The sequence below is a fragment of the Augochlora pura genome, chromosome 10, assembly GCF_028453695.1.
Source record: "Augochlora pura isolate Apur16 chromosome 10, APUR_v2.2.1, whole genome shotgun sequence".
NCBI lineage: Eukaryota > Metazoa > Arthropoda > Insecta > Hymenoptera > Halictidae > Augochlora > Augochlora pura.
In genome coordinates, this window is record NC_135781.1 from 19,141,013 (window position 1) to 19,165,299 (window position 24,287).

Consider the following 24,287-nt stretch of genomic DNA (forward strand, 5'->3'; position numbering starts at 1 on the left):
TTAATTGACTAATCGTCGGGAAGATTAAAGTTGGCTATATTTTCTGTTTATTTTTTAAGGAATTGCGAAGTGATTTTTTCTAAAGTAGTATAAAATATTCCATTGCCAATACTTGGTAGGAGTGGATGTGTAAAAACGAGGACAAATACGTGTGAACATCTTTTAGAACAAAATAACTTTCCTAACATTAGTTAAATCGATTTGAAGTGATTCGAGATGTTAGGACTACTTCACTAGACTATGCTTCAATTATTGTTTTAAAAATAACAATTTGTTGAAATGAGAAGAAGGAGATTCAGAAATTAAATACTTTACCTTCTTCATCTGGCCCTTTAAAGGAATCTTGTTTACGGAGTTCACTAACGAAAGTTATCACAGTCTCTAAAATTTGTACAGTCCAAACTAGTCTGTGGAATTTTATGCAAAATGAAAATTGTCTACCTCAATTCCAACAAGTTTACTTTCTTTCTTAATATGAACTACAGGTTGAAAATAATGTTACAGCATTCTTTTAATCTTTCCTCTGTTTTTTGTTCCATTTTTTCATAAACACATAAGATCCGCAATCTAGTCACAATAAAATTCGACCTTAGCTATCTGTAATTACTTATATTTCATCGTTTCCTACGAAAGAGTCTTTACACTTTTAACATTCTTCAAATAAATATGAAACTGAATTTCCCTTACTAACACGACTCTATTCAAGATATTAAATCACTAAAACGTCAAAACTTGACTTTAGGTTGGTAAACCATTTCACTGGAAACTATTAAGATTCTTCTATGATTCATGTAGTTCGGCCGATCGGAAAGAAAATTTCTTTGATAGAACAAACCATGTTCAACTGGAGAGGAACCAGTTTCTATGCGAGCCTGCAATACGTGATAGAACTACAGATGGTTCGCGAAAGCGCTAAGTGAAAAATAGAAGTGGTGGCGAGGGCAGTGGATAGTTCTATTTCGGAACGCGTTCGATCATTCAAGAGATCGATCCGCCATGCATCTAAGTTCTCTTTAAGTGTCCCCGCGTCGGCAAGCTCGTCATGGCCATGCATTTTTCTGTTCTGGGCATTTAAATGCAAAACCGTTGCGCGTTCGAACGATCGGAGAATCACTATTACGGACGAGTTTCGAGGAACATCCGTACTATGTCTCGCGGTGAAAAATGACTGAATGATGCACGGTTTCGAGATCATGGTGAATACAAGTTTCTTTGAATTTACCGACTATTTGGCGCTCGTTACTCAATAATCGATGCAACCTCGTGCTCGATAATCGTGACAGACACTCTTGCAAATTTACTCCCGATGCTTTGCATTCTGAAAATCAACGAGGAGAATGGTATATACAGGGTGGTCCGCCAAGATCTGCCATCTGAATTGCGTAGATGGAATTTTATATTCGTCGAGATTCGAAGGTCTCTTGAACACGTGTGTTGGTCGGAATAAGCAACATTTGATACGCCTTCTATATTAAACATAAGTTAATCATTACCTCGATAAATATTGAAATTTATACTCATATTGTTTTATAGCCTTTTATTTAGTTTTATGTAATGATAAAGCAACATAGAAAAAAATAACTATATCAGTATATTTCCAATTTCATGATTTACAACTTTTGACTCAAACATTTTTCTATAGAAGAAACGGCTTTCGAGTAATGTAGTAGCAGACCTTACTCGGTGGTCCACCCTGTACACATTATGTAAAACACTACCTGGAGTTTCTTAATAAAACAGAAACTTTTTATTTATTAACTTCTTATCAAAATTTATTTTGTCGCCATCAGAACAGGTTCAATTTGAGACAATGAGGTTAATTTGACACTTTATACTTTCCAAAAAGTTAATCACTTTATTGCAAATTTAATCGTATAGAAAAACATATCGGAGATACTTATTCTTGTTAGCTCGACGTTCCCTATTTTTCAAAAAATGAATCGAAAGAGCTTTCGAATGTAGTATAAGACATAACTATCATTATTAGGCAATTATTGAGTGAGAAATTTGGATTGGGATTAAAATTACGCGAATTTACGTACCGATCCAATAAGAGGTAAATCTCGCAAAGTTTTTAGAGTAATTTTCGCGCAGTTAGGGGATGCAGTCGAACGCGCATACATCGATGTGCAAGCAGAAAGATTTGAAACGAGAGCAGGTTCGAAGAACGCGAATTGCGAAATTCTAGACTGTGACCTTCCGAGTTTCTCTACTGCAGATTCCTTTGATGCGCGGAGAAGCGATCGACGCATAGGAGAAGCTCGTTAAACGAACTCCTTTCTACCTCGGCCAGAGAGATCGTAAATCGGTCGCTGTCGTCGTTGCGTCGGGGGATTATCTCTGGGAACGGGACTATAACTCTGAACCCGGGCTTAACAGTCAATTTACAGTCGTCTAGGATCTCCGATTTTCCCATCAATGCAGATTTTTGGAAGCATATTTCTCTTGGGATTGTTGAGTGGAAAAATGCCATAGGAATGCACTCGGTCTGTCAGATTTCAGTTTTAGCATAACCAGTTTCTGTGTTTGTAAGATCGTTTTTTAAACGATTTACATTCACATGGCTTTTTTAAACTTTTACTTTGCCTTGTACCTTGTTTTTCTTTTATGGAATTGTTTTTCAATTATTTGATGATCTTTAAATACCGAAAATAAGCTTCGACGTTTCAACAATTAAAGAAAATTAATGGCACTTTTTAAAATTATAATTCTTGAAAAAATGTATTAACTTGTGAATGCCTCTAAATATTTATCTTCGATTTTTCAGTACTATTAATCTCTTATCGATTTTCAATCCATTAATGGTTTTTTTTTTAAATAACTTTACGACCTGTAAAAGAAAGGACCAACTTGTTTCTCGAAATAATTTTGTGGTTTTTGAAAGAAATTATTGTTGTTAAATGATTAATTAAGAAACTTGCAATCGTTACGACAAAGATTAGTATAATTTATCATTTATGCAACGATAAATGTTGGCAACCATCGCACTTAAAGCGATGGTGCATCATAAAAATGTAAGTTACAGGTTGCTTTCTTGTGTTCTGAGAAAGAGAAAGAATAAATTATCATCTGCGGCGCAATATTACCTCGCGAGAAGGTACGTTATTCTGACGTAAGCAACAATTGTTACAGATCTTTATTCCAGTATAATACACGACAATTGTCATTATTATGTATTAATAATTTAGTTTCTGATCAACGAAGTAACGAAGTTACTGATTTGATAGAACCGATGTGCATTGAAGTTTTCCTCAAACACGAAACCTTAGGTATCTTCTTCCGAGTTATCTCAATGAGGATTAACACATTTCTGTCACATCACAAGAGATTCAGGTTACCGAAAAACCTAGCATAATACTTACCACAATAAAATCCTAGAAAAGCTCCGCGAAAACGAAGAAATTGAACTGACACAGCACGCTGTCATCAAAACCGAAACGATTCGCCTAGATCGGCTCGTTATTGTTAGCAGACAAGAGCGGAATTGTGTCAGCGGTCGTTATACAAGCAATAATGCGCTTTCAACGTTACATAATAAATTATGCTCGACTTCGCAATGACGCTCCTGCATACGTTTACAGTGGTTGGTAATAATTCGCGTTTGATGTATGACATATCGACGATATTGTATTCCCGGTGCAAGTAGAGCAACTGTCGCCGTCGCGACCTGCAAAAATGCTGGTAAGCGCCCAATTGCGAGCCGCGCACAAAATAACGATAAAAAGAAAGTACCGTTTAATCCGCGCGATTTCCTTTTGACGAAGATCGATCTGGATCGATCAAGAACGGTCATCCGAGGCTTAAATCCGGCGCGCGATAACGGTGGAAATGTCGCGGGTGATGGAAGGAGCCGGGAAGAATGGAAAACGTGAAAACCGTGTTCGAGTATGGAACCATAGAACTGTCGGATTAATTCTTATTGTGATTCACGGCCATCCTGTACATGCGCGTTTGCGATTAAGTACCGCGGCCGGAGGATAAGTCTAGAGCCCCGAGGATAAGCGCGGCGCGGCAAACGTGCGGAGAAGTTGCCCGACACAAATGCGCCTCTTGCGCGGAATCGAGATTATCGAGGGACGCGGAGGCATGCCAGGAATCCCCCAGTATTTCTGGGTTAGAGGCGTTAAGTCCGATTCGTACAGATGCACGTATAAAGAACGCGCATCTCGTTCCCTCAATCGATAACGCCGCCCGGTTCTCCCCGTCGACTTTATCCCCCACGAATTTACTGTCTTACCCTCTAGGTTATCGCGGCGAATCACTGTTTAGATCCAATCTCCGTGTAATCAACAACGAAATGCAACAAAGTGTATCTTAAAGTATCCTGTCGTTTGGAAGAAATCCTTGAAAGTTTCCTACATGTACAAAGTTGCCTTACCTAAAGTGGCGCCGATTGACCGAACTAACAATCACGCCCACTTTTTGTAACCTGCATCGTAGAATCTCTCTTTGTTTCGAAGGTTTACATTTTGAAACAGTTTATCGACAACAAACTTGGCCGCTCTCATAGATGGCCAATGGAATGGTCGATTTCTTCTCTATCAACCACGAAATGCAACGAAATTGATCTCAAAGTCTCTTTATATTTGGAAGAAATCGTCGAAAGTTACATGTCTCATCGCATCTTGAAATCTTTCTCTGTCTTAAGAAAGTTTAACCCTTTGGGGACGGAGACGCTCGACGGGCGAGCGTCGCTGTGGACGACAGGTATTGGAGCGCGCAGTAAAGAAAATATTTATGTCGCACGTTTGCGTTATAAAAACTAAAGCTTTATTCAAATAAGACTTCATTGCTAAAAGTCTCTAATTTCATTGAGAGGCAACTAGACTTCTTAGGCTAGTATCCCCACGCGTATCTTATTGTTTAGAATGACAGACGTACGCAACAGCAGCGCGAGAATTGGGCGGCTATATGCCGACACCCGTCCCCAAAGGGTTAAAGAAGAAAGAAAGTTTAAAATTTCAGACGCCTTGTCCACAACGAAATTATCCAATCTGGCTAATGCGATAATTAATCCAGACAAAAATCATCGTTCGCATCCAATTATTAGGCAATTAGAATGCATGCAATTATATTCTAACGTTTCATCTCGCTAATAAAATTGTCTAAAAAATTAAACGTCTCATTTAACACGTGTCCATAATCCTAGTAATCTTAGTACTTTCGTGACAAGCTACCATTAAGATCCAATCTGTAGGTGTTAATCGGTAGAACGCAGCAACGTTGCATTTCATAATAATGAAATAGTAATTGAAATTTGCTAATCTGGCGAATGATCGTGGAAAATCGTACACAGTGAATTGTAGACTGCAACAAACTGCATCTCAAACTCTGTTCTTTTACAAGAAAGTCCGAAAAGTTGCACGCTGTATCGATAACGAATTTACAGTCCTATCAGGATTCCGTTTCAATCACAGCTGCAAATCATTGTCCTGGTCCAATTTGATTCCAGCCAACAATAGAACGCAGCACGCTACATTTTAAAATTTCACTTGGACTGAAAGTAATTTGAGAATTTGTAAACTTAGTATTATTGAGACAGTTTATTAGTCCGATAGAATCACCAGATATTTAACAATAAAACGCAACAGATCGTGTCTTAAGATTTCTCAATGGTTGCATGAAAATCCAGAAAGACGCTCGCATTGTCTACAATGAACATTGTAATCCTACGACGCTCTCCATTATACATAAGCTAAACATTTAGATTTAATCTCTGCGCATTACACACCAGAGTGCAACAAACTGTATCTTTAAAGTGTGCTTTCGTGTGGGAGGAGTTCCAAGAAATTGATCACTTTGTCTGCGCTGAATTTATGGTACGACTGAACTAATCATATTATTATTGAGAGAATTTATCATTTAGATCCAACCTCGAAATGTTTAATAATAGACTACAACGAATGGAACTACATTCTTTATCATAGAGTTAGCTATAAATGTCCGCTCAGATACGATCTGTTCCCATTAAACATTGGAACGCAACAGATTGCGTTTTAAGATCTCGTTGCGAAGAAAATCTCAAAAGCTGAACGTTTTGTTCATCGATCCATCGAGATATCGCCATGACTATTGCGAACAATGACTGTCGAAATACAATTTCTACAAATGAAACAAGAGAAAATAACAAATTGTAGTTTTCGATATCTTTTCCTTTGAGATAATATTCAAAACAGCAGCAGCAATGAATTTAATGTGTTATTTGATTAACCCTTTGTACTCGAATGGTGACTCTGAGGCAACATTCAAACTTTTCTATCACATTTTAAAATAATCTTTGTACTAACAAAGCTTGGATTTGAAAAATTGTTACAGTTGGATGCGATAGTATGAATAGCAAGAATCAGTTACGTATGCATAAAATGTATTTTGTTATATAAAATGGAAGTACTATAAGCCAGAGAAATTATTTTAGATATAGAGTTAAAATGGCTTCGAGTGCAAAGGGTTAATCTTATAATTATTTGAAATAATTGTAGTTCAGTACCAATCTGTGTACACTCCGGTCTGAAAATATATGGATACGTATCATTTTTAATAAATAAGTAATGTAGAATATGGACTAATACGATATATCTCAGCAAATTCTATTTTTAAAGACGAATGGTAATTTTACGTTTCTTACAAGAACAAGATCTCGGGCATACTAGTAAAATATGTCAACATTATCTACAAATAAAACAGACTTCTATAATAAAACTAATGGAATGGTGAATCAAATCTCTTGATTTGAATCCCATAGAGAAATTATAGAATCACTTAGACAGAGAAGTTCGGAAAATGTATTTAAAAGCTGAAAAATATTTATAGGAATTATCGCAAGCTCAATGAAAAATTACATAGTTATACACCGGGTTTATATCATACATAATGTGAGAAATTCTATGTAAAAATTTCGCATGGTTCCCAAGCAAATCGATAAATCAGAACGAAATCAAAGAAATCAAGAATTCGTAACAAATTCGTAATCCTACTCGGATAACTTTGCGCTTATGACTGCAAATCAAAGTCCAAATTCACAAATCTCGTCAAAATTGAAATCCCGAGGCATTAAACACGAAACTATAATGCAGGAAAATCCAACTCAAGAGCCCTCGCTATTCGAAAGACAATCCAAAAAGCTGACCGCTTAATTCCATTTTACGAGGCCGAAACGAAATCGAAATACCACCGTTATCTTTTACGACCGGTAAAGCCGATCAGTTTCATTATCTCTCCCCCCGCACCGCGTGTTCATTATCTCAGCCGACAAATCTGCATCGATACATCTTAATTTGCATTATAGACCGCATTCGTTTCAGGGTTCTCATCGGCGACGACGCGAGAGCCGTGCGCCGATCGATCGGTGTAACGCGGGCTTAATAATTTTCGCGTTTTAAATGAGGAAATTTTAATTTTCGGTAAGTTCCCTCGCCGGCGGCCGCTGCGGTTTTCCGCGTTAATTGTAAGTGGTTTTTGTGCTCGGTAGAAAACCCGTTGGAAAGAGCAACTCGACGAAGTGATGAAAGGGAGAAAGATTAACGCCAAAACGGAGAACGGATTCGTAATTCTCGGTGGTTGCGGAGAACGAGGTCGGGGCCAATTGGAATCGAAGGTCGAACGATTAAATTCAGTCGCGTGTAAACTTCACCAACAGGGGTTGCCGTTGTTTCGCGCACATTATAGCGAACCATTGATTTATAAATTAGAGTATGTTCGATGGTCCGATCGCTGGTTGCCGAAGATGTAGGTCAAGTTCCTTCTTTTACGACAGCTTTTGGCCGGAGAACAGCGAATTCGAGAACGTGTATCCGTCAGCAAGTCATAATCAATCGGTGTTGCGATGCTTCGAATAAAAATTGTACGGCTCGTGACGGTGGCACAGTGTACCGGTGTAAAAGAGAGGATCGGTCCCAGGAGAATGAAACTTTGAAATATTTAAATAATCGCCCGGCCAGAAGCTGGAATGGACATTTTCCAGTGCCGCCGCCGTTTAAATAATTTATTTCGGTGCGGTGCTAGCCCGATACGTTTTTTACATTTACAGTCGAGCACTGTCCTCGCGAGGAACACCGACTCGGAAAATAAATCAGCCGAACGGATTTGTAGTATCGCTTCCGCTACAATTGATTCCGTTTTATTGGCTTTAATAAATGTAAGCATTAGTCATTTTTATTTCCATGGTTACCTAATGCAAGCGTTCAAACGATAGATAAAGGTCATTTCTCACGTTGTAAAATTGATTTTTCAATGAAAGAGAAATTACTGCGATAGGCTGGACGCAGGCTCTGTTTCGAATAAACAAAAACATTGTTTTGGTTGGACGGAAATTTTTGAGTGTAAATGGGAGAATGGAGAAACGCGGAAAATTTAATCTGTGTTTGATAAATGAGTTTGATAACGGCACAGCAACGATTGATACTACTTCTAATTTTATATATGCGCTGGTCAGGCAAACACGGTTGGACATGCGGCAATTAGTATCGCGCGTGTGCGAGAAAATGCTATTCATCATTTTCTAAAAATTTCATCATTTAATAAAATTCATAAATTTAAAGATCTACATTTTAAAAAGAAATTGGAAATGAGCAAAGTTATATGATATTATAACTCTTTTTAATTTTACGTATTACGTATGTGAAAGAAATTATTGTTATAAATCATTTGCCATGAATGAACTACCGACTCAGAAATAATGCAAAATTTATAGGTTCATACCATACAGAGTGTATCAAAATTATTATATTTTCGGGAAATTAGGAATTCCTGAGGTTATTTGATGGAACACAATTCGTGGCTTTGTTTATGATTTAGTAAGAAAAAATACCGACCAATGAGAGGCAAGTTCGCTTCACGCAAGGCGGCTGAGTCAACGAGCGGACGAAGCTCAGAACAACTCATTGGCTCGGCCGCCATGCGACAGCGAATCTCACCTCTCATTGGTCACTGTTTTTCGTTAATAACTTGTAAACAAAGCCGTGGATTGCATTTTCGATAAGGAAAAAGCTACTTTAAATGACCTCATAGATCCGGAAGTACACCCAACTCTTTTTTTTCTCTAACATTTTTTTTTAATTCTAATTTTGACAGTGTCTTACAGAAACTTATCTGTACAGCAATTGTATTTTTTTTGTAATAAAAATGAATTTTTTTGTTTTATAAATACTCATGAAATATGGATTTCATTATTACTTCTTTTGCACGGTTTTTGAGAAAACATTTAGGATTTTTTTATCTTACGCGATTTTTTAAAGTTGTGGAACATATCTTTAAAACCATGTGTCGCATGTATTTTTTACACGAGTTTTTTTGCACGCTTTTCTAAGGAATGTATCTACCGTGTAAAAAAAGAGTTGGGTGTACCATAATTTTGAAACATCCTGTGGAAACAAAATCGGAACTAACAAAATAATGATTTTGCATGGCGTAAAGTTGTTAATATGTCTTTTATCTTAATAATTTATTATTTGGAGGTTGCATTTAGGAAATAAAATTGAAAGTATTACTATGCTTGGACCAATAAGAGTTTTAAAAAACGAGGGCTTAAATTACCCCTAATTTTACATGTGCTACATCATTAAATCTTAGCTGTAATTTTAGATTACGTATCAAGAAAACTGTCGATATTCATACAAATAATGATAATTCAAATTGTATAATATAAATGTTTGTAATTTACAGATTAATTAAATTAGCAAAGTTAAGATACAAAACTCCAATTTGACTGAAAGTTTAACAATATACAATATATAACAATACTATATGTTTCATAACATAATAATATTGTAAGTTTACTATGAATTTAACAATACTATAGAGTTTCTATTAAAGTATTAATTTACGTGTATGCTACATTTCTACAGGAATAAACAAATTTAAAATACTAGAAAAATCAAGAGATTTGTATTTTAAAAACTAATTCGAAATTAGCAAGTTCGTGAAACGAACCTCCTTAAATCTATGTGCAATATACAGTCTTGGTTGAATTTTCAATTCCCCTGTATTTCAAAATAAATTGGCGAGATTGATGTGTTCCGGCGAATTTTGTAACCCACCTAGTTGTCATTTTCTATACATAGTTGTCCTAAAACGCTCCGCAACTTTGGCTACTACAACCGGTTCCAAATTTTAACTCCATGTTTAAACATACTTGAAATCACTATTTCGGCTCCCTTTCCTCCATTTTTCTACAATATCATTTTTTCACGTTGCGTTAATTAAAGTTTTCCCAAAACTCGACGAATCTAAATACCTAAAAAGAGAGGCGCATATTTGGCGAACTAATTTCAAATCAGCAAAGTTACGAAAGTGAACCTTTCCTAGAATCACGTACACTAGGTCAGATGAACCCTCTCGAAATTTGATATTCCACGTACGACAAAGGAACTATCGATATCGAACTTCTTCGAAGAATCTCGGCCGAAAAGCTGTTGCCCGATAGAGACGAGACAGCCAGGACCTAATCAGCTAGCGAACTCTGAACAAATCGGCATTCCCAGCCTCGGAATGAGAAAGAGAACGTGAAAGAGACAAAGACATGGAACAGGATTCTCGTTGGAGATGTAAATGAAAATCGGCAAGCTCGAGGAGGGTCGTTCGGATCGAGAAAACGCGGAATGCGCCCGATGAAAACTCGGGATTCCGCGGATCGTTAAAGATGGCCGGGCAGAAACTTTGCGAAACCGGTTCCACGGAGGCAGGCCGTCCGAAACTTATCCTATTACGAGTTTCTCAGCAAGAGAGTACGGTCTCGGTCGGGTAACCGGGTGCTCCTGCAAGCCATCGGCAATCTTCGGAGAGTAGGAGAACGGCAGAGCGAGAGAGCACGTCGAATTAACACCGGGCGACGCAAACTCCGGCGATAACCTGTGCTTCCACCCCCGAGACGGAACACGAAGGACGCGCTCTCAAAGCGAGACTCGGGCACGAGTGACCCCCTCCCCCGTGACGTCCCGCAACCTCCTGCTACTTCCCAACGGGAACGGGTCCGCTTGTCAAGGTTTTGGTCGAGAGGAATTCCACCGCGTGATCAGCTTCGGCCCTTGCGAAATGTCCGACTGAATCCGCTGCTAATAAACACCCGGTTTCGATAGCCCTCGGCTTGTAAAACCGGTGACCGAACGGCGGAACTTTGTGTAAATCGTGGACACAAGACAAAGGAAAATTGTAATAATAATAGTTTTAATTCAAACGGGGAAAATTCTTTGTTATACGGTAGGAAATGAGATATAAAAGAGTATGAAGAGACTTAAATAAATAAATTAACAATAAGACAGGACTATTGTAATATGACATATGATATATGATAAATATATTTATTGGCAAAATTAGGAGTGTTGCGAAACCAGTGACAAGTAAAAAACAACCGATTTAGATAATTAAATTGGCCATAATTGGTTATAAAGGGGGAAGTGATGCCATTGATATTATCGATCCAAGCCGTAACATTTAATAAAATTATTAATAGTAATAATGTTTATTCTGTCAACGGAGTGGACCCTTCGTTGCAGAGAATTTTACAATAATGAGCACATAAGACAAAGATACAAAAGTAATAAGAAGATAGAATAAGTAATAATATGAGAATTAGATAATAACGATAGTAGTAATATGAGTAACATTAAAGATAATAATCAAATATGAGTAACGTGTCGGCAATAATAATAATAACAAGTATAAGAACAATAATAATAACAATAATATCAGAAATTAAAAATGGTTCCGTACACTAGCGATGGCAGAATGCTTAAATGAAGTAAAGGAATTAAGGAACAAGTTGAGAGATTAGCAATAACCATTGACATTAATGAGTAAGCGATTTAAACAATTTTAATGACTATATATTATACGTATGGTATGTGTATCTGTGAGAAAAGGAGAAGAAATACAGTGAGTTACGAAAATATTCGAATGCTAGTGTAACATTGATTTCTACGCCGTATATTTAAATAAATATACATCGAACGGGGAAGCTAGAGCATTTAAAAATAGAGTATATAAATGTTAAAATAAAAAAAACTATCGATATAGTATAAAAGGTTTGTCTACATAATTAAAAAAATATAAAACAGACATCGAATTTTCACACTACGAAAGTATTCGAACGCTTTATAGAGTTGAGTTGAAAAGTTATAAAAATACATTCTTTTAATAATTTTCATTACTAGTTTAATACCTCTATTTTATATCTCTGTTTAACAATATGTTTCAAGAAGTTCGTTTATTCTTTATGTTTATGCTTTATCTATAATCGATGACGTTTTATATTTCTATTTTACACGGTTTCATGATTTGTTTATAGTATGCATTTTTTATTGCAGCTTGTATAACCAAATTCACCTGATGGGGACATAAGACACGTGTAAATATAATTTATTATTTTAATTGGTTAATGTATCCAAAGAATTTTGTAAAATTAGAATGCATTTTTGGCCCATTTACTCGCTGATATTAATACAACATAAAATGTTTTTCCCTTTGATGGTTACTTATTTCAATACCATATATAGCGTGGAAGTCGAAATTATGTTATTATTCGAATACTTTCGCTATTCACTATATGTCCATAAAATTCTCATAATCGCAATTTCATTTTAAGCACTATAGTTAGCAATCACAACTTCCTGACGCGTTCAACAACAAGAATCGAAAAACATTGGAATATACGTATAACTTTAGAAACTATTAAAGTTGCAAGGTTTAACGTTGCAATTAATAACAACGAGGAAACTCAATTTTTTCTCGATGCAAAAGTTAATTCAAACATACATTCGATTATTTCCAGGGAGAGCAATTTTACTAGTAGGCGATTAATCAGACTAACGTGAATTAGCACGGTACAGCTAGTAAATAAACGTACAATGCCCTATTGTGTTCATTAAAGTGCAATTTAACGCTGAAAGATATGCTCGACGATAACGTACCTAACTTGCGACATACATTATTTTCTTATCGACGATAAATCTTATCGAGGTAATTGTGCGTATATCGCGTGTACCGGTAAATCAGGTACCTAAATTAGTGGCTTCAGAACCGAGGATCTACTATGCTGGTCAGCTATTCCTCTATCGACTAGAAACTGATAAGTGAAGTGCGCATTCCATTCCATTTATGACAGACGCTACTGTCTCATCCCGCACCTAACAATCTCCGGAATTTTAGTTTTCAGCTAATGAACATTATTAGAACGTGCGCAAGGTATTTGGGACTGGCACCGTAGAAAATCATGCACAAGAATTCATATTTGCATTTAATTCATTTGGAATGACAGATATCCAAACATTGTATTTTGTAATTATAAAATAATTAACGATAATTATCGAATTGTGAATAATCTACAATTTAATTCTCGTGCATATTTATATTTAATTATTTCGAGTCCTGAAGAATCTTTTGTTCGAGGTAGCAAATAAATTTATTCGTTCTATCTTTATTTGCAATGAAGAAAATGAAACGTTCCTTCATACTTCTATTAATCGCATGATATATCATTACATGAATATCCCTAGATACAGTGTTAGGGCGAGAGATTTAGAAATGACTTTATGGTATGGCTGGCCATCTGTGAGTTTTTCAGCAATTCGTTTTAAATGCATTTAGGATTATTACAGTCATTAGCGGACCGGTCCGTAGCCAACATGTGGCAAATAAAGTAAATAGATTTCAGGATGATGAAGGTAATGCCATCATTTAGTCTCACAGATCCAAGAAGCCCCGCCATAAAGTCCCGAGACTAAGGAAAGGGACTCGGCCGTCAGGTATCGGCATCAGCGATCCTGGCCAGCTGAACTTTCAAAACATTGCCAAAAACATCCGTCCACCCCCGAGTGCACGCGGCCCGTCTAGTCATCCCCACCACAGACAACGTGCTTCGGGCACATTGGAAGGGATGACTAGGTTTTCCCGCCACTCTGGAAAGGGGGGGGCGCGTAAGGCCCAGAGAAGGGTTGCTTCAGCAGGATAGAACAGATTCAAACATAGAAAGGTACAGACCTTGATACAGAATAGATTCAGACACAAGACAGAAAGGTACAGACCTTGAGACAGTATAGAGTCAGACACAACACAGAAAGGTACAGACCTTGAAGCAGAATAGATTCAGACACAACACAGAAAGGTACAGACCTTGAGGAGAACAGTACAGATTCAGACAGTTCAGTACAGTACAGAGATAGACAGAATACGTAACGGTTAGGTTACGTGTTACAATTAGGAACAGTTTTTAGTCCCACACACAGTGGGTGGTCCTTCGAGTATAGTAATAGGCACCAAGTGCAATATTCAGAGGATTTCGTCATACATCTGACGACTCCTCAACATACAGTAATATTAAAATGTAACAATAATTTTATATTTATTCGAATACGGTTCTTAACACGATACGTACACTCTACCTTGTATTATTTAGAACGGTTATTATACTGATAAATTATTGATCGAAGAAGAAAATACCGAAATACTTCTAACTTTTTCATCACTTCCTCGATAAATAATTACTAGATCAAGGATCTTTATGTATTCATGGCATATTAAAAAGTCTAATTGTATTTATATTTTCTTTGTACGATGAGCAATCTCATAGTTTACGAGAAAAGCTTTTTTGTAATTCCAATTTCGTGTCAAATAACGCTCGAAAAAAAGAATTTGCATATAGTCGAATAATTACATAAACCCTATTAAAATTTTTCGTTTACGATAAGTTCCAAACAGTGTTATCTTCTACCCTCTATTCAGCATCGAATAATTATTACGTAACCTGTTTTACCGAAAAAAAGATTAATCGAATGCGACGTTAGAAACGAGCCAGAAAATTCGTTTCCACCGAATTGACGCCAGTCCCTAAGGGAGCCAGTCGCTGATCCTGCTGTTTGTTGTTGCAGAAAAATCGCTCTAGTCATTATCCTCACCAGAGCCGGCCTGGATTTGGATCCGAATGCCCTGAAGAGCTTGAAAGTCACCGTACCGAAAATCGGTTTAATTCCATGGGTCGTCGAGGCGGTTGTGGTAACCACGATGACAAAATATCTGCTCGGATTGCCCTGGATATGGGGTTTCCTGCTCGGCAGTGTAGTGGCTGCCGTTTCACCGGCTGTCGTGGTGCCCTGTCTGTTCAGGTTGCGCAGCAAGGGTTACGGAGTCGCCAAGGTAAGATTAGACGAATTAATACGAACGGCGCGTTGCATATCTCCGTCAATTAAAAAAATTAAAATGTAATGACCTGAACTAGCCTTCGTAACTCTTATCGTGGTAATAGTTGCAATATTCTTGTTTCTTGGTACGAGCAGTTTCCAGTTTATGTAACAATAAGCATGTAACAAATAAGGTAATTGAACCACACGGTGTTTCCTAACACTAAAAGTGACTAGTATCTGTCATCTTAAAAGTATTACAAGAACTTATCTCGAGTTCTTGCAATTTTTATAGAAATATATGCTCGAATGAAGAAATTGATTCTGTAAAGTGTTATCGCTTGATCGGTAATAGTACGTTTAGTGTTAAAATCGTGGATTTTATGCATTCATGGAAAAAGTGAACAGATCGAGGACATAACAGTAAAAACAAATCGAAGAATTTCTGGATATTGTTAAATTATCTGTCGCTTATTACAATTATTGAAAGGGAAAATCTTTTCTAATTTATGTTTTCTAGAATTAATTTTTTATCAACTTTTGTCTCGTATCCGCAATCTAATTATAACACGCAACATAAAGTTCATACAGCTGAGAGCTGCGTTTTACTAAATTGTTTTAATATTTCGTGGTAAAAATACATTGAATTTGATTATATGAACAATGAAGATAAATAAGGAACAAAATGGCAATCGCGGAGGTGTTAAATATGTTACAAATGTAAATTATAGCTTATCTGATAAGAGGAGTTAGTAAGTACAAAGTAAAAGAACGATAATTGCTAATTTCCTAGCTGCTAGGAAACGTTACGGAGGAAAACATTTATCAGCCAGTAACTCCAAATGCCAATTTCGATTATGCGAATACTAGGTAGCTTATCAAATGTTAGTTTTGTTTGCATTTACTGACACGTTGTGGAGCCCATAGGTTGTACTAGTGCAGTACTTTATTACTTGGGTTATATTAGTTCTACCAGAAGGTTTTGTCGGATAATGTCATATCGAGTTTTAATAAGTATGCATACGTTCATTTGAGACATATACTTTTCAGAAATGTTATTTACAAATTGCCATCACGCTGACTAGAGGTAATAGGTAGCGAAATTAAATTTTATACTAAATATTATTAAATGTACGGGAAATTGATTATATTCTTTCGCTTCGCAGAAAGAACTTCCCGGTAAACCTAATATTTAGATCACGAATTAAATTGTTATTAACAGTCTCTCTGGATGATTTAAATAATCAACTTAATAAAAAAGCTGAAGTTCATTTGCATAACTAGTAATCATTGGGAAATTAAAAAAAAAGCTGTTACTTCGTTTTTAGCAAGTGAAGGCGAAAACGTTGAATAATATAAACTGCAATGAAATAAAAATAATTAAAAGTCGAATAGATTGTTTCCAATTAGCTTCCACACTGGTTGACAAGGTAAAATACAATGGAATCTCGATTATCCTGATCTCTGGTGTCAGAGTTCTCTGTTAATCCAAATACGTTTCACATGTAATCAGCTCAATCTAAAGCAAACCGTATGCAATACGATGTACTGTATAAATTAATAATGCTTAAGCCTGGCCCTGCAGATAAATAATTACTCTGTTATTATCAAAGTTTCCACTGCAATTGCAACAGCGCGCTGTATCTTTATTTTAAGCGAGTTATAAACACAATTTTATGACGTGTAATAACGTAAAAATATTTGTCACTTGAATCCAGGAAACTTCAATTATTCAAGTTTAATGAAATGATATTAATGCGTTATGTTATATTATGATATTGTATATTTGATTTCATATTTGATTATATATTCGAGCTTATACTTCATTTTATATTTTATTTCATATTTGATCTTAAGTTTCGCTTTATATTTTATTTTGTATTGCATCGCCATTCACAAAATACCGGTATTTTTTGACACTATCTGTAGAAATAATATGGTCTACATAAAATCAACGTAACATGTTAAAAATCAGATATTTTTCAGTGATGTTTATAATCATACCATCTTTGATTAAAATTATTTCTGTTTCATAAAACTTAGAACTTAATTTATTTAAAATTAGAAGAATAAGAATCAATTGTTTTCTGTAATATATAAATGACGAATTTTCGTCACGCCGACGAATATGTGTTAAGATAAGACACCGCGAAGACGATTTCCAATTGTCTATCAAGCTGACAGAGCATTTAGCCCGCTTTAATTTCGCGGTACTTTCCTGGGATTTCGCCACTGACAATTGACTTCCAAGCAAACGCGAAATTACGGGCAAACCGGCGTCCAAAAGAAATTTAATTAGTGTCGCTCCGCTTCCGGTAAGTTGAACGGCGCCGTGTGTTCCGCGCGTGCCACGCTATGATGAACAGATGCAACTTCGTTGCATTACTTACGAATGCATCCCACTGGAGGAGCGAAAGGATCGCGCTTCGGAGGGACCTAATTCGACACGTGAAATTCACCGTCGGCCGAGTCCCGTTTGCGTCAAACAATCCGTCCGAGTTGTTACGAGCGCATTCGAACAACTCGGAACAGTGTCTGCCAAATTTTTCGACCCACCAAATCCCTAGAATCGCGCGTCTCCTCGGATGTTTCCCAAATTTCATTAATTTTTCGAGCGTACGGTTTTCCTCCCCATTTTGTAGAATAACTTTATAATTTCCCTTCGACAAATGGAGGACATTCACTTAAAGAAATAGGCGTGGTATTAACTTTTTTCGAATATAATTTTATTCGTTTGTACATGAATTTAAGTCGGATATGGTATGTATGCATTGGAGAATTTTATCAAAATTTTCCCGAAATTATTAAATGTATATAATTCTTTGCTAAATTGAATACTTTAAAATAAATCCTTAAAAGAAGTTCGATTGTATTATCGATTATATTGTCGGTGACGTCTTATTGTTTTATAAATGATATTGCTGTTGACATTGAATCAGTTTCTGTCTCTTTTTAGTTTCAACAACTATTAACTATGTCGAGATGAATATTATGATTAGGACTGTGTGTGTTACTGAAAAAGTATCTCGCAAAAAATATAATAAAAATCGAGATGTACATATAGAAAATGAAGCGCAAGTTTACTCTTTCTGTTATCAACTGAAATAAGCTGATGAGAACGTAACAGCATACTGGAATCCATTTAAAGTTTTCACTGTGTTATACCTTACGTAATTACGTATTCATGTATGATGCAAATGCATGAAATCTTCAGTCTAGTAATAAATGTGCTAAACGTGTTTTCAGAATTCATAGAATAAATGACACGCGCATCCGTTACGTAAATTGCAATCAATGAAAACGAATAAAAATCTTGTACAGAATGTGTAATTGCTTTCGTGTGCCAGTGATCATTTGCGTATTAATGGAAAACAATGATCTATATATATAGACAAAGAAGAATATTTATTCAAAAAATTTGATTCAATAACGCAAATTGCTATTTTCTCGTATTACTTTCACAGCAAATGATGTAGTTGACAAGTAGTACATGTTCCATTTAAGTAACAAATATTCCGGAAATTTTTAAATTAAAACAAATCTTTACAGCTTGAACAATTTAATTAAAAATAGCATACTTGTCAAACGACAATCTCATTTTTGTGATATAAAACCTTACTAGAATCATTAGGAAATAAACAATATTAGAAACGAATAGAAATACATAGTTCGTAAATTGTGTTCGCAATAATTTTAATTATTTTAAGAATTCTTCTCTCAACTTCATTATAACTTAGACAGGATATTTTTCAATTTTGATTTAATGTTAACATAACTTTAATAATCTGTAATTATTAAAAATGAAATAGTATTGACGTACGTATAAATTTATTCAATAAAAGCAGAAATATTTTAGTTTTTTGTTGTGATAACTCCTTGCATAAAGTTGCGTTCAGTTAAATAGGATACAGACGTACGTTTCTTTGAAAATAAACCGTAAAGCAATAGGTTAGGAAGAAAAGGAAATATTGAGCTCCAGAAGCGCAGTATTTGAATTCGTAGTATTTTTGGCTCGTGAAGGCGGAATTATCTCTTTATGGAGATAAAATTAGTTTCTATACTGCGGGGGCGGTCTGATCTGTATTCCTTGGACACGGTCCGCCGCGTCTCGATAATCGATGTGGAAAACGAACGCAGTAGAAGAACGGGATCGGTTTTATTCCGCCTCGACGGACGAAATAAGAGGACAGGCTGCGGTTCGACCACGTGGTCAAGCTAGTTAAAATACGAAAACCGCGAAGGGGTGGGCGCGGCACCCCCGGAGAATCCGTACGGAACGAACCGATGACAATAAATTCAGTGAAAGATACGATACCGAATTAGATAGGATCATGGTTTAAACATCGTTTTGTAATTGCGGCGAGTTACAGCGGTTGCTGAATCCAGTGAAATCTCTGCCGACTGTGTCCCATTTCGCAGGATCTGGGAAGAATAGACCGTAAGAATAAGATGGCTGGGAATTTTGGTTCCATTCTTCCTGGGTCGGATACCGCTGGCTCTGTTCGCATTGAAACTATTGCAGACAGTTTGCTATAATTCCGTGAGAATTTCTTAATGTTCTTCCCATTGAGGAAAATTAATCTGCAAGATTCCGAAAGCCAAATTGTGAGTAGTTACGCAGTTAAGCGCGCAATAATTTTGCAAAAATTCTTTTCTTTGTTCTAGCAACATTTTTACGTATATAGTCTATATAATTTGTGGAAACGAAGTCTGTGTAATCGTAAAGAACGTTCAAAATAGTTCAGAAAAAGTCACCGAAGCTCAGACAATTAATTGTAGAATATCTATTTTGAAAAAATATGTAAGAAGTTTTTAATACCTTTAATGGAATTTAATTTAAATAAAATGTCGAAAGGTAAAGAGTCAATGTTTATAAATTAATATATAACACTTGCTATAATTTTATAAAAATTTCTTTATATTGCTCATCACTGCACTACAGACTTCGTGCATTTATGACAAATACAAATAGATCAGATAAAAGCAGACGAAATAGTTAAAGAATAAAAATACTGCTGTATTATTTCCAACTTAATAAAATGATTTTTATTTTACCCAAACATCCGCAGTATTAATAACAGGTAAAAATATTAAAAATAAATAAAAATATTTGCAACAGCAAGAAAAAATTATAATGCTTCAGAAATTAATCATCACGTTACGAAAACTATTTATATAAATTATTATTATTATTATTACAAAAATGTCGAGTATAGGTTCAGAAATCAAAATAATAATTTGTTAAATAATGTCGACCTTCTGTAAGAAAATTCAAGAACGTTTCCATTTAATTTTACAGGATCGATGTAATCGTGCACCGATGCGTTACAAGTCGACCGGTCTGAAACTCAAAGGGTCGTGTCCATTTTCCTCGAATTAGATGGGATTAAAGTTCGAACAACGTTTCGTAATTACAGAAGATTACACCGGTGGCTGGACTTAACTAGATCTTTATCGATGGAGTTTACCGCGCAACGACATTGTATCCAAGCTATTAGGGCCCTTAACCTAATCCGATGCCTGCAACCAGTGTTTGTTTCGTCAAATCGAAAAATAAAGTGCTGGAGCTTTGTCAAAGAGCTTTACAAGACTTTTAAGATGTGTTACGATGTCGCGAAGTAATTAGGAGAAACGCGAGCGCAAAGGCGTGTAATTATTGCACTTCCAATGCACCGGATACTCGCACACGTTTCGCGAACCTACAATTTCTGCAGTCAAGTGCATAAGCCGACCCAATAAGAGTACTTGTTTACTGCATACGTGCGCTCTTATTCGTTGCTTGCCATAAATTACTACAGAAATTTGTCCGCGATTCTGGCGATGAATTCTCTATGTTATTTGAAGGTAGAAGTTTCAATTAATTACTAGATTATGGACCTTTGTGTAAGTTCTTATTTTAATTATTTATTTTCCGAGTAGAAGAATTGACCAATATTTCACATCGACCAGAAAGTTCCTTATGATAAATTCAGAACAGTAACACAATATACTTTCATCGAGGTGCTGATTTTCTCGTATTTTACAAACTTGAATATACCATAAATGCTTAGAGTATCGCAGTCTGTTAATTATTGTATTATTAAATTCTTCGAGAGAGTTCGATTTCTTTTGAATCGTTATATAGAAAAGCAGTGATTCCACTTTTTACAATGAGCACAAGTTTTTTAAGAATTAATCAAATTTTATTATATATAAATGAATTACTTTTATGCGACTTATCATTAAATATGTTTGCCTTGAGGGATTAAATGTAGTTTACCATTAACCCTAGAATGAATCCCTTCCATTCTTCGTATAAGTGACATCGCGGAATTGTGGATGAATTAAAATAAAATCTTAATAATCAAAATACTACTTATTATTTCCAAAATATAAAATATGAAGTACAAGATGAGTTAGGAGAACAAAGAATACCTCAATGTTTTAGTATTTATTCACACATTTGTAGACAATTTAAAAATATTATGGGCTCGACGGCAACCCCACGTGGTTTTTCAAATCATGTGTGCATATAATACAGAACTGTTACCGTTATTTTTTCAGTTCAAACTGCAATAAATTTAACAGAATTGAGTACATTTGTTTGTCCATATACTTTATCTAATAAATATTTAACAGTTATTGATCGTTCATATCAGGTGACCAACTTTCTTTGGAAATTTTGTAACCATTTTTTACCAGATATTTTACTTCTTTTTAGTTTTATTTGCATTTAACTTTCATTATAATTTCAAAATATTTGAATTTATATACACTTACAGAGCTACACTTACAGAGGTACACTTACATAAGCATAATTGTTTATCAGTTACCTCACGTAGTTGATTCATTACAACAGAAATGCTTCTACTTTCGACAAGATTTCGTAACAAGGTATTCCACCGTATAAAAATTTAGCCTAATTTCGCTGCACTCGTTCGCATCCATCTATTAGAAAATGATTTGACAACGATGTACACGATCTTCGAATAACTCTGTTCTTTCTTACGACGGAGTCTTCCGACTTCACGATTTATCACTTCCCGTAAACTTCTTTGGGGCGCTATTGGCTGAGCGAGCAAATGCACCGACTGCATCCTCAAGTTCACGTGACACGGTAAATAGACTCTTTAGCTCACGGAAAACCCATTTCGTGAAGGGGTCACACCATCTGGTGCACCAGCGAAGAATAGACCAGTCAATCTTTTGAAAATCAAAGCGCACTCCGCTGTACAACCTGCAACGAATTTTCTCCCGACAGTCTCCGCGAAGAGAAACTATCCCTACTGGCATCTCCTTGCTGGAAATTCGTGCTTTTAGAGCCCGTTAAACTGTCCCAACTGGAAATTCAGCTAGCACGGTGTCTGCTGTACATTGACTATTGATAAAACAATTAACGACATCCGGCAGTATTGTATCAGGTTCGTGCACACGAACTAGTCAAAGAAACTTTTACAAACAAAACAAAATCCAACATTTCATGCATTAAACTAATATTTAAATAAATAACCTCCTCTGAAATATTATTGTTCCAACTTCTTAATTTGTCTTATCTTCAATTTTATTTCAAGAAATACTTTAATCAACGAAGTTTCAATCATCTGTTTCCAGAGATATTTTCACCATTTTAAATCAATTATTCAATTTATGTACATTATGATCGATTTAAAACATTAACATGTAATTAACACATTAATTTCATCGATATTTTTTTGCGAAACTTCAATGAAGAAATGATGCATTTATATCACACACAGACTTTTTAATTCTTCGTTAAGCAGAGAGTATGTACATGCATTTTATTTCGAATATATTATAAGTAAAAAGGAAGGAATAAAAATCATATTATAAAACGTATTGATATTATTCATAACCATGTGGAATTAAAAAATAGTATAATTTAGAATTTTTATTTGTTACATTCCCATTTCAATTCCTACAGGAATAACAAATCAATATTTTATCGAATGAAAGTACATTCGATTACCACGAATAAATCTGTAGCGTTACACGAATAAGATTTTCTTCGTTTCAAAGTATCATGTTATGACGATAGTGGATTTTTTAAAAATTAACAAATTATTTTAAAAACATTTATTTGATTTTAGCACGAAATAAAGTTCGTTATTTAAAACAAAAATAATAAACTGATGAGACGATTTCTTACTTCAAGTTATTATTTTGTGTGCTGTATTTATATGAAATTAAAATATTATTCCGGACCGATATATTCGAATTTTAACTGAAAAAAATTGGTTAATAAAAAAAAAACCAATTAATTAGTTAAGTTGATGCTCTACTTGAAGCGACTATTTTCTGTTACATTCGAAATAAAATGTAGCAGAGACTGTCACGGGACGAACGTGGACGGACGATCGATATTTTTCAAAAGCGTTTCTACCGCATGCATTTTGACGAGTGACCGAGTAGTTAGAACATTTGCTAGAGACGGGAGGATGCAGCCCTGCTTAATGATAAGCACAGAAATAGTAGGGAGAATAGGTGAAAGAGATGGGGGCCTAGAAGGGAGGACTTAAATAATTCAGTTTAGAAAATGGGGTGGAAGCTGTTTGAAGAGTGCAAAGGCCATTCCCAGAAATGTGATATTCATGAGGCGAAAGATCTAGACGTGGCTTTTTGTTTATTTCTTGGCCAGTTGTGGAACAAGCCAGTCTCGGTGATGAAATTGAATACTCTGTGCAAAGTATGTCGGGTAATTCGCATTATTACTCGCGATACTCGGAAACTGTTACACCCCGATTTTGATGAAACTTTGCGGAATTCTGGAACAGTCCGAAGTACGAGTAATAGTTAACAGCTCGGTGCGACGCTAATTTTCCAGATACAGTTCTGAATTTGAATTCATTTTGTAGCACAGACACCGAGCAACGTAGTTGCAAGTTTTGTCAATTTTTAACTAAGTTCGAGCAGGGTTGAACAAGGTGTTTTCAAAGAAACTATATTATCCACGGAGAAATTCGGTGTGGAAATTTCGACACATTATTGGATAGCAAAAAAGGTGGTAGTTAATAACAAGAAATATTTTACAATAGACTGCATTTTCCCTATTAATATGAAAAGGAGATTAACACAATCGTATACGTGACATCCGACGTAAAAGTTAGTAAATGCAGATGTCGTGTTTCTGTCAATAATAAACGAACAGAAATTCTAATACATATTTTCGAGATCCTTATTTTA

At 35.6% G+C, this 24,287-nt stretch overlaps 1 protein-coding gene across 1 annotated transcript in view; it reads left to right on the forward strand.

The window, feature by feature from the left end:
* Nha1 (Na[+]/H[+] hydrogen antiporter 1) overlaps nt 1–24,287 on the forward strand; it is a 266,381-nt gene that overhangs the window by 180,593 nt on the left and 61,501 nt on the right. The window contains exon 7 of the mRNA XM_078193764.1: nt 14,859–15,123. Coding sequence (XP_078049890.1) covers nt 14,859–15,123 — 265 coding nt within the window. The remainder of the gene's footprint in view (nt 1–14,858; nt 15,124–24,287) is intronic.